The following is a 17,321-nucleotide window of genomic DNA, read 5'->3' as shown; positions in this document are numbered from 1 at the left end:
GTAGAGCTAGAAGCTCAGCTACTTTCAAGGGCCAGTGGGCAAGCAAAGGGGAACCTATTTGAAATGATTTGACCAGAAATGTGTTTCCCTGTGTTCAGCCGATTCCCAGGAGAAGCTGCTAAGTGGGGCATGTTCTGCAGTTTAGCACTTACTTAGCCAGGAGCAAGCAAAGTTCAGACCCCGTGGGGAGGAGAGAAGACTGCCTAACATTCTGTCAAGGCAAAGGAGAGGGTAAAAAGCAGACAACTGTGAACACTTGATCATCCTTCAGGCAATAATCCATTCTGGGTTTCTGGCTTAAGACTCTTGAGAAACCAGGGGAAACAGCTGGTAGGAGCAGCAGGCTCACCTATATGTAGTTCCATGAGGTAGCCTTATGGACTTCTGCCACCTTCTAAAACTCAGCATGTCCCAAACCATCTTTATCAACACAGCGTCTCACCAAAAACAACCAAATAAAACAAATTAACTAATGTACTAATTCTGCATCTCCCCCTGTGTTCCTCATCTCAAAAAACTGTTATCACCTCATTGACTCAGACTCTCAACCAGGGAGATAGAAGAAATGTTTGGGGGCATGTTAAATGTGATACCTATGAGACATGTAAGAGGTGAGGTGCAGGAGGCAGGTACATGGTGATAAAAGAAAAACTTTAGCCAAATTAAATTTAAAGGAGTTTCATTGAGCAATGAACTATTTGTGAATTGGGCAGCCCCCAGAACCATAGTAGATTCACAGAGACTCCAGCGCAGCTGCATGGTAGAAGAAGATTGATAGATTAAAACAAAAGGTTGGGGAGCAGGGAATGACGTACAGAAATTGGAAGTGAGGTACAGAATGGCTGGATTGGTTACAGCTTGGGCGTATGCCTTATTTGAACACAGTTTGAACACTCAGCAGTGTATGAATGGTTGAAGTATGGCCGCTGGGATTGGCCAAGACTTAGCTATTGTTACAGGCGCATACTACTAAATTAGGTTTTCAATTTTATCTCCCTATTAAGCTAGGTTACTTTTCATCCACAAGGACTCAAATATGGAAGTACGGAGTCCTTCTCAGGTCATATTTAGTTTGCTTTAACAATGGACAAATGGGACTGGAACTTTGGGGTGAGGTCTGGACTGAAAATAGGTATTTGAGAGTCTTCCATACGTCAGTGCAGCTGAAGCCAGGGGGATGGGTAATATTGTTGTGGGGGCATGCATAAAGTGAGGAGAGAAGACATATAGGAGCAGCACCCCATATTAAGAAATAAGATAGAACAGGAGGAGCTTGTGAGAGAGATGAGTGAGCAGTGGCCAGTGAGGTAGGAAGCCAACCAGTGTGCTGCTGTGGAAGAAAAATGTAAAAGGGAGCCAGTCACCAACTGTGCCAGTTAACTGGACGTAGCTGCAAAAATGTCTAGAGTAGTGTGATCTGCACAGTGATCCTGTGATTAAAGCATCCTAACCCCCCCAACAATTTGTTATCACCTTAGACAAGTACAGAAATTGAGAATATTTATATTTTTGTAGCACTTTGACATTGCCAGGACATGTAAGCTTGTGATCAGTAGACTTTCTGATTGAACAGGGTAGAGAGACCACTTGAGGTGTTGTGGTGAGTCCCATGGTGTCGAGGGCTGCACCTTAAGACCGCATGTCAGTCCCAGACAGATGGGAAAGGGAGGTCATTCAGTGCAGATAGTTTGAGAAGCAATTAATAGGTTCCATGGAATGTTGATGGTAAGAAGGGAAGGAAAAGGTGACAAGAGTGAGTGTAGACAGCTCTTTCTAAGGAGTTTGGCTGCTGGAAGGGGAAGAGAAGCAGCTGGGGTTAGGTGGGGGGAACTAAGTTTAGAGATGCTAAAAGTGTAGCAGGGGTTATGTGATCAGGTTGAGCTGCAGCGGGAACAATGAAATTCCATTTTGACTACCATTTATTAGTTGCAATTGGACTCTCACGTCAACTTTCTCATCTGTAAAAAAGAGGGATGGCCGGGTTCGGTGGCTCACGCCTGTAATCCCAGCACTTTGGGAGGTCGAGGCAGGCAAATTGCCTGAGCTCAGGAGTTCACGACCAACCTGGCCAACAAGGTGAAGCGCTGTCTCTACTGAAATAGAGAATTAGCGGGGCGTGGCAGCGGGTGCCTGTAATCCTAGTCCCAACTACTCGGGAGGCTGAGGCAGGAGAATTGCCTGAACCCGGGAGGTGGAGGTTACAGTGAGCCGAGATCACACCACTGCACTCCAGCCTGGGCGACAGGGCGAAACTCCATCTCAAAAACAAAACAAAACAAAAAAAAAGATGAAAATGCGATTGCTTTCTAGTAATACTTATGACTACTTCACAATAAAGAAGACAAGAAGCTTCCAGCTGTGAAAACTACGCGGTCACAACAATAAGTGAGCGGGAGCACGCACGCGCGCTGAGATTGTACGTGCACAGGCTAGGGGGTGCGGTCGGCGTGAGTACGCCTGCGCGCGCCGCCATTTCCTGCAGCCACAGACTCGGCCCGCTGTGCCCGCAGGGAAATGAGACGATCAACAAAGAAAATGGTAGTTTTGGGCAAGATCGACCCTGGAGAGGCTTTTTCTGCATCAGTCCCGGATCCTGCCGCCAGATGGCGCTAGAGGATCACAAATGGGTCTAGGGTTGTCATAACGGCCCCGCCTGAGAAATTTTGGATTCTTCTGGCCCTTCCTCCTTTTGTGGGGTCAACAGCGGATTTGGGAATCTGGCGACCAACACGTGCCCACTCCCCTACTCTTGCCCCTACCGAGCCCTCCAGGGTAGCTTGGGGGAGAAGCCCCTCCCTAGATTGCCGGGTTCTTGATGAGCCTGCCCAGCGCACAGGTCTTGAGCACCATAGGGAAGAAGGCTGAATGGCTTAGGTCTTCCTAGAGAGGCCCGAGGCAGGAAAGAACTGGAGAAAGGAGAGATGGCAGTGGGAGGACAGGGACAGGAATACCAGTGTGTTTCCAACCAGAAGACTATGTCTTTTAATACCTCATTGAAGTCGTCAGGTGACTTTGCCCTTGTCAGAAAGGAGCAGCACTGCTGGGGTCTTACTGAGGAGGAGACTGCCTGCTTCTTGGAGTGGCAGTTGTGCCTTCTTCCTGTCTGCCCTACCCTCGGGGGAGATGAGTCCCTCCAAGTCCACCAGACATGACAGCCAGCCTACCTACCATTGGAGAACAAGGTCTAGTCTCGGGCACTCATTTCATAAGGGTCTTATTCTTCCTCAGCATGTTGGCTGATTTTGAGGGGAAGAATGTTGGAGAGGCCTGGCAGGACAGGCCTGGAGCCCCAAGAGGTGGCCAAGGAGACCCAGCTGTACCCACTCAGCAACCTGCAGATCCCAGCACCCCAGAGCAGCAGAACAGCACCAGCGGATCTGAGCAGTTTGTTGGACGAGAGAGCTGTGCCAGCAGGTAAGAGCCGAACTGCACTGGGACCTTGCCTGCTAGAGCCAGTGTTTTTGTCCAGGGCAGCAACCCAGGACAAACCCCCACACACTAGGCATGCCTGTTATCCTCTGCAGGTGAGTGTGGTTAGGAGCCAGAGGGAAGCAGAGAAACCAGCATGTCAGGGGTAGATATTCATGGATTTCAGCTTGGAGCCATAGCATCGAATCTGTCAGACTAAGTCTGGCACAGAGAGGATGCACAGAGAGCCATGTTGTCTGGCAGCCAGTTCAAACCTGGAAACCTGGGTCAGGGGAGGGATATAGGTTACTTTTTCCAGTAATGGAGATGGAAGCTCTCTGAACAAGGTGTGCCATGGTGTGGATGGGATTCGCTGCCAGAAATAACAGCTGTACCAGTTGGATGAGCTCTTCCACTGCCATCAGCACTGGGATGGCCATGGATTTGGGCAGTAATGTAGCTCCGCAGTGCTGACTCAGGGTTGCTCATTGGGTGCAAGAAGTTGGCAGCAGTAGCCTGAGGAAACAGGGGCTCTGATTTTTCTGAGAGAGATCAATAACCAAGGAGCAGCCAGGTACTAGAGAACAGACAGCACCAGACGCTTATGCTTTTCTGTGAGCAGCTTCAGGTCTCCCACAGTGGTAGATTCCTGGCTTCTGGCCTTTGTAGAGCAGTGTGGGTCCGCACCAAATTAGGACACTTGTGGTAGCTGTAAGAACTTTCCCAATTTTGAAATCCTGGGTGACTTGTAGCATATTTTTTCACATTTGAAAATAATTGAGTTTTGAAAATGTTTTTACAGGCAATCTAGTATCAGATTTTATATCATCCTGAAACATTCTGTCAATTCCCATTTCCAAAAATCCATGGAAAGCTGGAGTTGTTGGACTGGAAACAGTGTGGTCTCAGGAAGGGCCTCACAGCCATTGCAACATGGGCAGGGCCTAGAGGGCAGGAGAGAATGCCATGACTTGATGACATTTTACCCATTCCTGCCAGGTGAACTTCATCTTCTTCTCTGTGACAGAATTTTCTGGCTCTCACATCCAGCTTTGGTCACTAGGAACCTACCTGTTGGCTCTTGCACTGGCAGGACATGTGGTAGAGGCTTCCAGTCTGAGGCGGGACTGGCTGCATTCTCAAGATGTCCTTGTTTCTGGTGTTTTGTGGCTATTGTCCTATCCACTTAACTGATTTTGACCAACTGCCTTGCTGTGACCTCTGTCCTCTCTCTGTCTCTCAGTTCCAGGTCATTCCCTTGACCAGCCTCCAGTCTTTCCTAATCTTGTTCCTGCCAATGAAGTATTCTGGCTCTGCCTTCACTCTCCTGCCATGGTCCATCACTTTGATAGGGTGGCTTCGGGAACAGGGTAAGGAGAGGGCTGTGCTAGCTTCATCTTGCCAAGGAACTCAGTAAAGAAAATGTTTGCTGACCTCTTGCATTCCTCAGCCTGGCTCTGGTCTCTCAAACCTAATACATGGGATGCATGCCAGCAGTCAGCCTCAGTTTCCCTCTGGTCCTTTTCTGTGTGAGGCCAGAGGTCCTTCCTTTATCACTGCCTGGAGCTGCAGTTGATGATGGTGAAAGAAGGTGTACGTGTCTGTTGAGAGCTCCCTTTGTTCCCCAGATATTTTTTTCCTAAAGTGGCCATGAGTTCAGGAATAATCAGGAGCCATGGGCCACCAGCTAGAGATGCTGCATACTAAGAGCCTCCCATGAGCAGCCATGTACACAGTGAGCACGATGGCTAAGGCCCCATGCAGCCGCTCTCAGAGAGCACACGGTCTACTAAGGAATAAGCACGATCGTAATAACCGTTAGCACCCGCTGTGTCCTGAGAATGTGCAGGCACTGTTCTCCGTGCCTTATGTGGACTCACTCATTTAATTCTCACACCAACTCCAGGAAGGAGGTGCTTTTATTATGGAGAAACTGAGGCAGATGGAGGTTAAGTAATTTGCCGGCAGTTTTGCAGCCAGGAAGTGGCCTAACGGAGATTAGAATCCAGACAGAGCTCAGAGCCTATACTGTTCATCGCTATGGCATCCATACTGCCCCTCCATTTGTTATAAGCCCAGAAAGGAAAGAAACCAGGTGCTCTGATGGAGAGGGGTTAGGGCAGGGTGTGGTAGCAAGGGTGGTTAGGGAAAGCTTTTCTATCGAGGAGGAGACAGTTCAGCTGAGACCTGAAACATCTGGAGGAGCCTGCCTTCCAAAGAACCTGGGGAGAGGCATCGTGGACAAAGAAAATAGGAGGGCCTGAACGATGAGCCCTGTGCTTGGAGGGTACGAGGTGAGGTGAGCGAGGGGCAGGAGCTGGGCCCTGTAGTGTCTTGTAGGTGAGGGAGAGGAGGCTATTGGGAGGGCTCCTATTGCTCACATTGCAGTCCTGGGGGGATGCCCAGGGGATTTTTTTTTTTTTAAAGAGGTGGTGTTTCACTGTGTTACCCAGGTTGTTTTTGAACTCCTAGCCTCAAGTGATCTTCCTGCCTCAGCTTCCCTAGTAGCTCCAGGGAATTTCTGTTCTACCTTGCCCCTTCAGTTCTGCTGTCCCCTTCAGTATTCTGCTGACATGGATCACAGGATACCAGACACCTGGTAGTTGTTTAGTCAGTAGGAGGTCTTCCTTCCTTCCTCTTAAAATCGATCCTTTTCTCACTCTTCGGCTCTGCATTTTATCCCCCATGTGTCTTTTCAGATTCTTGTGGGGTCTCCTCTCCTATCTGGTCCACCTCCTCCAGTCTCTATGGTATATTTCTTTGTCATAGGGTGAAGCAGGAACAGGCACAGGATGATTGGGCACACTGGGGTGAGGTAGGAGCCAAGGCCCTCAGGAAGGGCTTCCCAGAGGAGGAGGTGATGTTGTCTGCAAAGGCATATGAGAGCTTGGCAAGTCCCGGGGAACTGCAGGCTGGTCTGTATGGCTTGAGCTTGGGTGGCAAGTGATAGTTTGAGACTATGAGGCGAAAGAGCTAGGCAGATGCTAGATCATGATTGTTCTTCCCTTTGCCTACTCTTCAACTAGTTGTAATCTTGGGCATTACATTCTCTGGCAAGGGGACAGTACCCCATAGCCTGAGCCAGATGCAGGCAGCCATATCTGGGGTATGATCTGAGCCGCAGCATGTTGGAGAAAACCAGAATCAGCCCAGGGCAGTGTGCACCCATAGTGCTGGCCTCAGGCCATTGGAGGGTGGGCAGACTTAAGTTGGAAGGTGCAAACAAGTGGTCAGTGGTGCTGCCCAACACCATGCCCTGAACTGCAGTAGACAGCTATGGCAGCTTTGGTAATGAGGCTCATAGCCTGGGGGCAGGCAGAGTGAGAGCCAGTATGGGCTTGGCCAGAGAAAAGCTCTTTTGGGCTGCTGGGGAGGTTGGATTCCAGGCCAAGGGCTGTATCTGGCAGCTGAAGTGTGGAGGTTCAGAAAAACTTCGACACCGGTCAGTCTCCCGCCTCTGCTGGGAATGAGGTGCATCATTCCCAGCAGAGGTGACTTTCCTCTTCAATGATGCCTACTTTCATTTGGTCCTCTGCCCCTTGGCCTTGTGTTCTCTAGAGAGTTTCCTGCAGGGTGGCAGAAGGAGCTGATCCTAGTAAGGGACTGTCCCATCCAGTGAGGAGGTGAGCTGCGCTGTGTCTTCCCCTTCTGCGCCCTCCTGACTGTCACATCCCCGGGAGCCCCATGATTCTACTCTAACTGAGTGAGTCACAGAGGCCAAGGCCCTTGGCTGCAGTCAGGAGTTCTGCGTGGACACTGGAAGATTGGGGTCTTGCTATCGACTCACAATGTGACCTGGGGCATGTCTCAACTCGCCTAGCCTGGGTTTGCTTGTCTGTAAAGTGAGGAGAAGTTCCATTTGTTGGTCTCGGAGGAACCTTCAAGAGCAGTGCTCAAGGGTTAGGCTCAGAAAAGTCTGTTTGACCCTGGAAGGTGTTAGCTCTCAGGTTGACACGCCCACCCCTCCCTTTATTTCTTTCAGGGTGAGGAGCCCCTCGAGCTGCATGGTCACCGTTACTGTCACTGCCACTTCTGAGCAGCCTCACATTTATATTCCAGCCCCCACAAGTGAATTGGACTCCAGCTCTACCACGTAAGAAGGGCTATCTAGCAACCTGGGAGATGTTCCTCTGCCACTTCCTCCTTGGCAGTAAAGGACTTGGCTTTTGTTCCATGTTGCTTCCCCTTTAGTGCCTTCCCCAATTTCCAGCAGGCCATTAGCCAAGTGGCCACACAGGACAGTGTTAGTCCCGTAATATAAACTCCCATCTACGGGCCTAGACATTCCCACACCTCCTTTTTCCTATCTCTGTAAGAGACTGCAGTGGTACTTCCTAGTGTGCTAGTGGATGTGGCTCTGCCATCCATGATTCCTTGCTGATGTCCCTGTGGAACATGCCCAGAAAGCCAGCTCAAGTCCATGAAGGCCAGGCATATGAGGAATACCTGAGGCTGGGTAATTTATAAAGAAAAGAGGTTTAATTGGCTCACAGTTTGGCAGGCTGCACAAGCATGGCACCAACAACTGCTTGGCTTCTGGTGAAGGCCTCAGGAAGCTTATAATCATGGCGGAAGCTGAAGTGGGAGCAGGACCATCACATGGCACGAGCAGGAACAAGAGTGAGGAAGGGGAGGGCCCAGACTTTGAAACAACCAGATCTTGTGTCAACTAACTGAATGAGAACTCACTTTTCACTAAGGGGATGGTGCCAGCTGTTCATACGGGATCCCCCCATGATCCTGTCACCTCCCTCCAAGCCCCATCTTCAACACTGGGAATCACATTTCAACATGAGGTTTGTCTGTCTCTCTCACATGCTCACTGCTTCACCCGCATTCCTGGCCACCTGTCAGGGTGCAGGAAGGGATGTCACTGCAGGCAGGCTGCTCAGTGAGGTGTGTGTGTTGGGGGCGGGAGGGGGGCATATCCAAGGGGGCCTCTGCAGACATCAGGTCAGCAGGCTGGAGTGTGCAGCATGGAAATAGGGTCAAATTTGGGGCCATGCTGAGCCCAGCATGACGCAGACCTTGTTTCCAGTCATTCAGACATCAGTCCAGGATGAGGCAACCTCTAGGCCTCTGGACGCTAGGAGTAAGAATGGAGAGGTTAGATGTGAGGTGGAGATTGCACAGTAGCTGAGTACCTTCTGAGAGGTGCTGAGTGGTAAAGACTGACAGTGTAGGATTAAAGCTTGGAGGATATCTTGGTTGTGGGTAGAGGGGAAAGATGACACAGCCCTATAGTAGGAGTGGAAAGCCCACAGGACTGAAGTGTAGAAGTATAGAAGCCTGGGGAGAAGATGGGGGCACCGAGGTCTGCATGGAGGAAGACAGCACATTGTTATTGGTTGCAGGAAGCCCCTTTCTGGGGCCCTCAGTCCAAACACAACAAGAGATGCTCATGGCCTGGGATTGTAGCCCGAGTCCACAGCAGTGCCAGTGCCTTTATCCTGGGCCTTCCCATAAGCTGTTTCACTTCCTTCAAACCAGGCTGGGTCTCCCCAGCCCTGAACCACTCCTGTGGACCAGGCCTGGTTCCCTGGAATCTTCTGGTGTACCTCTGACTTCTGCTGTGCTCCTTCTACAGCAAAGGGATTCTCTTCGTGAAAGAGTACATGAATACTAGTGACGTGTCTTCTGGGAAGCCAGTATCTGCACGCTATGGCAGGTAAAAGCAGGTCCCAAACCCTTCCATGTCGGCCTTCTCCTGCCGGCTCCCATATTCTCATCCCTGCATTTCCAGTTCCTTGTCCAGGGCTTGGCTCAGAGTAGCTTCTGGGTAATTGTTGAGTGGATGAGTGATGTAGTTGCTCTGTGATGGGATTGATGCATTTTCAGGTGTTCTACTTAACTGGGCACCTTTGGGTTCTCCCTTCTGGTGAATTCATCCTGCACACCATTTTCACTGCCATTTTGTTCTGCTTGTCTTTGTTATTTTATTTTGTAGAGTGCTGAGAGCACCCCTCTTGACAGAGCTGGCAGAGCCCTAGGGACCAACTAGCCCATCCTATTTCCTTTCAGATTGCAGAGCTCTTCTCTTCTGCCCCCATGTTCTTTTCTGTCATGCCAGGCTGCCTAATTTGAACACACATGTGACTGCAGTTCCTGATACATGTGTGACTTTGCTTTTTTATTTTAATTAATTAATTAATTATAAGTAATTTTTTTGAGATGGAATCTTGCTCTGTTGCCCAGGCTGGAGTGCAGTGGCACCATCTCAGCTCACTGCAACCTCTGCCTCCTGGGTTCAAGTAATTCTCCTGTCTCAGCCTCCCTAGTAGCTGGGATTACAGGCGCCCACCACAATGCCCAGCCAATTTTTGTATTTTAGTAGAAATGGGGTTTCACCATGTTGGCCAGGCTGGTCTTGAATTCCTGACCTCAAGCAATCCACCTGCCTCGCCCTCCCCTTTTCATTGGTCATCTTTTCATTTTCTTGCTTCGTGATGCCATGAGGAGGAGGTACTTCCATGTCACCTCAGTGTATTGCCACCTACCACACTGAGATGAAGTCCCTTGGAATGTTTCTTACGACATGTCATCCCACTGGAGGATTTCAGTAACAGAGAGGAGCATCCTGGCCTTATTTCAGGATTGGGCCTCTGGGGCTTCTGGACTGGCTTTCATTGATGCTGTGGAATGATGAGCATGGCTGTGGGGGTCAAGTTCAAGCCCCAGCTCAGGCCCCCTTGTTAGGATCATTTTGGACAAGATGTTCAACCTCTCTGAGCTTTGGTTTCACCATCTGTAGGCCCTTAGGATGGTTTTTCTCAACAGCTTTTTGAGTTATAATTCACCTTTTAAAGTGTACAGTCCCGAGGTTTTGGTACATTCACAGAGTTATGCAAACATCACTGTCCAATTCTAGAACACCTTTGTCACCCCAAAAAGAAACCCCAAACCCATCTGCACCCCCTAATTCTGCCCCATAACTCAAGCACAGGTATTATACCAGAATGATCCCTTCTTTTTTCTCATTCCCAGTATCTGATTTCTACTGAGTGGGCTCCTGGTGACTGTCACATTATATTATAGGCGGGGAGGAAAGCTCTGCTCTTTTCCCACTGGTCAGCGGGGTTCTCTTGGCGTATACAACCTCAGGAATCCTAGCCACCCAGCCCCGATCATCTCCCTCATTGTGAAAGGTCTCCTTTGCCCCCCCCTTAGAAGGGCCCTATGACACCAAGTGATGCATGACGACTGGCATCGTAGTTATGTCTCAGCTTGTGGCCAAAGGTTAATTAGAAAATTAACTCTGATAGTGATTTGGCTCTCACCTCTGCCCTCCTCTCCCCCATCGCCCTCCCTGCAGTGTCAGCAGCATTGAGGACTCATTCGCCATGGAGAAGAAGCCTCCATGCGGCAGCACTCCATACTCTGAGAGGTATGTTGACTTTCTTAGCATGGAGCTTGCACTTCTACAGAGGAGAAACAGGGAAGGGAGAGTTCCTGCTGAGCCTGTTTGCTTTTATCTTCTGCTTTGCAGCCTCCAGTCCATTTGCAGAAAGGCGAAGGACACTACCGAAGGGTGGTGCTTCCCTTTTTGGGACATCACACTTATGACAACTAAAGCCTTTGAATTGAGCTGAGACTAGAGGGTAGATACCAACGGTGACTGAGATGGGAAGTGGTGGTGTCTGACAGCCCAGAGGACTCATGTCAGCAGGAGGGGCCCTTCAGATTAGAACCTAATCAGTCACTTAATTAACTTGCAAATCTGTCCAGAAGTAAAAATAAAATAACTACAAATGAGAGGAGTGGGCAGAGAATGAAGAAAAATGGGCTGCTGGCATCAAGAAACCAGAAAGACATGCAGAGCTAAGAATGCACAGTGCTATGGAGCCACGAAATCGAAAGCAGGGACAGAAAACACCTCGTTCAGCAGTTTTGAAAGCTGTCACTAGATGATGGCACGGTCACCAGACCATCTTAATGACAAAGAAATCTTGTGTTAAAATTCTTGGATTGGGGAGAACAGAGTCTCAGAGATTGAGTTCACTCAGGCTGCTATGAAGAAAATAGATCTGGTAGAATAAGTAGCCTTCAGTCCACAGTGAGCGAATATGGCAGACCCAGGACTAAACTCCAGGGCCCTGACTCCTCCCAGGTTAGGGATGTTTCTACTCTGCCATCTGGCTTCTCATTGATAGGCAGATCTAAATTCCTGTGGATGACATTCAGAGGCCAAAGCTAAATTGGGGAGGAAAAGGAAGGAAGTAAGAGGGTTAAGATAAAAAGAATCCTACCGGGCCCCACGGACAAACATATAGGAGCAGGCAAGCATTTGGGGCCAGGGAATCTCCTCTCCTATAACTGAAGAAGCAGGTGGTTCTGAGTAGCTACAGATTACTTGGTGGGACACATCAGCAGATGAAGTCTTAGCAGAGAAGGACAGATTGGTCAGAAACCTGAGAGTTAACCACCTACATAGGGGCAAATGGAATGAGGCTTCCACTTCTAATGGAGTGACAAATCGGATACTCTAGGGACCCCCCCTTTCCATGGCACAACTACTAAATCCAGAATCAGACATTACTGATCCATTGCTAGGCTTGGAGGAAGGAAGGGGACTCTCCAGGGACAATCTCAGTCACTTGCACACATGCATATGCACAGACACGCACACACACAAAGAACAGCTGTGAGCTGGTGCTGCTGGTGGTGAAAGAAGCAGGAGGAGCAGGGCTGCACTGAGGGCAAGGGTCGCCAGCAGCAGTGCTGTCCAGAGTGAACCCTGGGCCAGCAGCAGGATGGTGGGCCACACTCAAGCTGCTCGTGGCACTTCTGGGTCCTCCGACAGAGCTAATGTGGATCTAGATTGGTAATGTCTCCCCGCCCCCGGGCTCCTGTCAGAAGCAGACCCAAATCTCTGGGAGGAAGTACCCTGAATTTTGGCCTGTGGCATCAGATCAAGCAGTCACTTTGAGGAAGTCCAGTCTGAGGAAGAAAAGCAGAGGTGACTCTCAGAAACAGGCATCCTGGAACTGGAAAGATGCTCAACCCTGGAGTCAGTGTCTAGAACTTGAGCATTGGATCTGAGTAGGCTGTATAGACAGAGCACGGAGAGTAGATCCAGGAGTATAGGCAGGGGCAGGGCTCAGCTATCCCAGGCATGAGGAGAAGGGCCATCAAGACAGGGGGCCAGGCAGGGCACACAATGACATGTCTCCTGTAGGAGAAGGCATTGGTCTTCCTGCTCTAGAAGGTAGCAGGCCCCAGTGGATATTCTAAGCAGAAGGTCGGGGGAGGCAAACTGTCTGGAATAAGCGTCACATCAGGACACCTACAGGAGACATTGTCATTGTGAGCTGGCAAAAGATGCATGACTAGTTTTTGGAAATAATGCAGAGGTCTACAGCAGGCTGAGAACTGATCTGCACACCACAGAAAACGATGGCAGCCTGGAGATCCTGACAGCAAACCTGGGCCTGGCTGCACCAAACCAGAAGGTCTGGCTGTGTCACATCAGAGGTCTGTACACCAGCCTGACCACCGGGTTATTGTTCTTCATCTCACAGGACAACTGGAGGGATCTGTACTTACTGCAACCGTGAGATCCGAGACTGTCCAAAGATTACCCTAGAACATCTTGGCATCTGCTGCCATGAATATTGCTTTAAGGTAAGAAAGAGGTGGAAGACACCTTGAGCTAGGCAGTAATGTCCTGATCATGTGCTGCTAAGGACGTTTTGTAGAGTGCAAGAGTGTTACAGGTTCAGAGAATGCAGAGAAGGCTTGATCTCCGTATAGAATTGCAGATAGTCGCAGAGGCTTTGCGCAGCTGGGAGCTGAATGAGCTTCCAAGTCTAAGAGAGAAGATAACGTTGGTGATTCCGCATACTTAGTACTGTAGGGGAGACAAAAGAGGTCTTTTCAGGAAATATTATTCCTGCTAGAGGGCCAGCAAGTGCAAAGGACCTGGGGCAGAAGCACTAGAGTGTTCTAGCTTTCATGGGAGAATGGCATGAGTGACAGGGTGGGCTAGATCATGTAGGCCTTGGCGGGCACAGAGTTTGAATTTTATTCTAAGTGCCATTGGGGTCCCCATTCTCTATGATGTGTGGCACTTTGTAACCCCAGGTTGTTCCAGTCCATTTAGGGGGTCACCTCTGGGTGCACAGAAAAAAACAACCCTCTCCTTTGCTTTGACAGAATGTTAGGCAGGCTTCTCTCCTCCCCACAGGGCCTGAACTTTGCTTGCTCCTGGCTAAGTAAGTGCTAAAATGCAGAACATGCCCTACTTTGCAGCCTCTCCTGGGAATCGGCTGACCGCAGGGAAACACATTTCTGGTCAAATCATGCCAAATAGGTTCCCATTTGCTTGCCCACTGGCCCTTGAAAGTAGCTGAGCTTCTAGCTCTACTTACTACTCCCTCCCTCCTTTTTCTGTATTATTTTGTGATGTTTGCAAGTCCTGAGGTCCAGGATGTGCCATAGGCTCACAGCATCTGCTCGCCCACCTTGTTCAGGCATCTCCTTCCCACTCCACTCATTCCTCTTGCTTTGCTTTATGTGTTGACCTCCAGCTTGCTTTTTCTTTCAGTGTGGGATTTGCAGTAAACCGATGGGCGATCTCCTGGATCAGATCTTCATTCACCGTGACACCATTCACTGTGGGAAATGCTATGAGAAGCTCTTCTAGGTGGGTGTTGGCACTGCAAAGGACAAGTGGCCAAGAGACTCATTAAGGAGTAGAGATGTTCCCCAGTCTCTCCTGGAGTCAGCCTCAGACACAGCTATCTTTCTTGGCTCTCCCTTATGTTCGGGGGCCCTATGTCCTCATGTCCCTATGCCTTGTGATATTTTGAGATCTTAGGTGGCATGGACAAAGGCTCTCTATGAGGACACTTCCAAATCACACCTTCCATCCAGCACCTGAGCCAAGCCCTCTAGCTGCCCTGGGGTGCTCACTGGGCCGCTGTTGTTAGCCCCGTTTTGCAACAAGGAAATAAAGATGTAGAAAGGGAGGGGACCTGGAGAAACCAAGGTAGAATCAGGACCTCACCCCAGGTCTTTGGATTCTTGTCCAGGGCTCTCAGTTCACTGTTGCTTGCATAGCTTCAGATCAGTACTGCATAGCCACGGTGCTCAGTGAAACAAGCCTCTGGGTCACATTATGAGAACTGCCTGAAGACGTGTGTTTGCACGCTCATAGCCAGTGGAATTTATCACAGTGTCTGAGCACAGAGCAGAATATATCCCTTGAAGGTAGTCGGGATCAATAGCAAACAGGCTTTCCACTAACTCCATGCTGATGGTCTTCTCTCCAGAAGACACCTTGAGCTAGGTGGTAACTCCTGATCACTGGAGCAGTCACCCACCCTGAGGGCCTCTGGCTGATGTGTTTCTAGTCTCATGGCTACTTCTGTTTTCTTTTAGCCCCCCGACCCCTAGGCTGATCAGAAGCTGATGACTCGTGGACAAGTTTGGCTGTCCCCAGTTTTGCCCCAAGTTGCTGTCTCCCCTTCCCTCACCTCCTCCCACCCTGTTTGATTTCTTCATGCTTTTGCCCTTCTTAAGTTGAAGTTGCATACATCCAATATCGTATCTTAATGATGCTATGGTAATTGCTTGTGTGTATAGCTTCTTATAGCTTAGAAGGCACTTTACATCCATGATCTCATTTCAGGCTCAACCAAACAGAGTCAAACAAGAATTCCATCTTGGCTTCCCTAAGACAGATTGGCTTTCTAATGAGTTTAGGTGGGCAGAAGTGTAGGGTTCAGTGTGTCCTGACTCCCTTGAGGCTTATGATGGGCCAAGTTGAAGACTGTTGATGATCCCTGATGGGTAAATTGCAGACATTGAATGCTAGGGATTGGCATAGGCTAGTGTTTAGCTTGTCTATTTGCCATATCTATTTTTTTTCTAAATTTCCATACACTTGTAAAAGTAGTTAGTTGCTTTTGATTGACTTATATAGCAGTTTTTCATTTTGTCTTCCACCTGCCTTTCACTATATTTGAGTGTTCCCTTACAGGTATGTTGGCATGTGTTGGAAAATTTACACAATTAGGTTTAAATTCAGTAGGATATGATTTTAGGATGCTACTGATCAAAGTGATATCTGTGTCTGTTGAAATCTTGATAGTTGATTAATTTGCCCTCAATTCTGCTCCCTGAACTTTACACATAAATCTTCCCAAGTGGGTGTTAGGGTGTGCAGATCCCAGCAGGATTAAGGAGGGGGAAAAGCAGCTAACATTTCTTGAGCCTGTACCACATACCAGGCACTGTCATAAAGTGATGGCATTAATCCCCATGATAATCCTGTGAAGGCGATATTCTCATCCCATCTTAGAGATGAGGATATTGGAATTCGGAGAGGTGGCCATTGCATTGTGCAGAACTCTACAGAGCCTGCGCTCTTCCCAGAGCAGCACCCACAAAAGCAAGCATTGATTTTGTGCTCAGTGTGTGCCAAGCACTGTGCAGAGGGTACATGGTTCCTGCCAGGTTAACACCCTCCCTTCAGGCCTCCCCAAGGCATAGGCTTGCAAAGAGCGGAAGGTGTGAAATCATACTCTTCCTCTGGGCATCCTGGATCCCTGAATTATCCCCACCTCTCAAGAAGTACTTCAAGGGCCAAGCTGCCCCTTTCCCTCCCCTCCACCCATGAAAATGTCTCCAAACTGAGATGCTTTCAGCTGAGAACAGATTTGACTCGTAGACATTACCAAAGAGGAGCTTGTGAATCCAGGAAAAGCTCCAGGGGGCTAGCTTATCTGAGCAGAGAGCTTTCAGTGACCCATTTTCCTGTCTAGACTCTGCCTCAAGCTAGTGGCAACTGCTGGGGCCCCAGGTACTTGGGACATGGGCATTCGTTGGATGGCTGGGCAGGTGCAAGCCTATTCATGCAGTCAGCCGACCCTCTGCTCAGGTTCAGCTGGACTCTGCCATCTGTGGGCCCAGCATCACTCTGTAAGTTCCTTGAAAGGAAGAACAACCTTAGAGTATTTCTGATACAAAATGAGGGCCTGTTCTCTTGATTTAATTATAAAATGTCTACATCTTTCTCCAGTTTCTGAGTCTTAGGCATATTGGCTTGTGGACTTGTTCTTCCTGCAAATGATCAGAGAGGAACATTCCATTTATTTGTATTGGATTTCCTCTGGAGGGCATGTACCCACACTCAATAGCAACTGCTCTTCCTCAACTGTAGTCCCCAACATCAGACTTGGCACGTGGTGCACACTAACACACAAGTACTAAATGAATGAGTGAGGGAAAGAAAAGTCACCCCGTTGGTGTGAGGTGCTATCCCTGAGTCTCAGTGCAGGCCCAGTGGATGAAAGGCAAGGTAAAGAGGCCCAAGATAGGCTAGCTTCCCCCATTCAAGGTATAGTCTGCCTTTAAGGGAGTTTTAGAACCAACATGCAAGATATGCAAAGAAATCTTGCAAGAGCATTATTGACTTAGATCCAAAACAGCCTCTCTCATATCTAAAAAGGCACAGCATTTTGCAAATCTGAGGAAGAGGGATGGTTGCATTACATTTTTGCTTCTTTTTAATTGCTTAGTGTTTCTAATCATACTTAATCCATATTAATGTGCACAATTATAATAAATGGTAAGATATTACATGTGTCAAAGTTTTCTTTTTAAGTGTAATAACTTGGTGTATTCAGCTGTGTGATTTCTTTATTCCTATTTCCTGAAGCCATTCTCTGTACAAAAGTAAACAAGTACTTAATAGCAAGATCTGTACACTAGGCATGCGCAGGAACTGTGGAATTCTAGACTCATGAAATCTTAATGAAGAATATTGTATTGTGGCGGGGGCGGGGGGCGTCTATCCTCCTCATCATTACCACTGCAGACAGCCAGCCACCTAGTTGTTAGTGCCCACTTCCAGTGACCAGGAGCTCAGTTCCTTACAAACCCCTGCTGTCTGTGGACAGCCTTGGTTTTAG

General features: G+C 48.9%; 1 protein-coding gene across 1 annotated transcript in view; it reads left to right on the top strand.

Annotated features, from left to right (window-relative positions):
* Positions 1-17,000, top strand: part of ZNF185 (zinc finger protein 185 with LIM domain) — a 50,055-nt gene extending 33,055 nt beyond the window's left edge. The window contains exons 7-13 of the mRNA XM_023202095.3: positions 3,229-3,414; positions 7,391-7,501; positions 8,996-9,076; positions 10,721-10,792; positions 12,927-13,029; positions 13,952-14,050; positions 14,788-17,000. Coding sequence (XP_023057863.3) covers positions 3,229-3,414; positions 7,391-7,501; positions 8,996-9,076; positions 10,721-10,792; positions 12,927-13,029; positions 13,952-14,050 — 652 coding nt within the window. The 3' untranslated portion in view covers positions 14,788-17,000. The remainder of the gene's footprint in view (positions 1-3,228; positions 3,415-7,390; positions 7,502-8,995; positions 9,077-10,720; positions 10,793-12,926; positions 13,030-13,951; positions 14,051-14,787) is intronic.
* Positions 17,001-17,321: the final 321 nt, after the last annotated feature.

Source organism: Piliocolobus tephrosceles, chromosome 12 (genome assembly GCF_002776525.5).
Source record: "Piliocolobus tephrosceles isolate RC106 chromosome 12, ASM277652v3, whole genome shotgun sequence".
Classification (NCBI taxonomy): domain Eukaryota; kingdom Metazoa; phylum Chordata; class Mammalia; order Primates; family Cercopithecidae; genus Piliocolobus; species Piliocolobus tephrosceles.
Note: the sequence above shows the minus strand (reverse complement) of the source record. Positions and strands in the feature narration are given on the sequence as shown.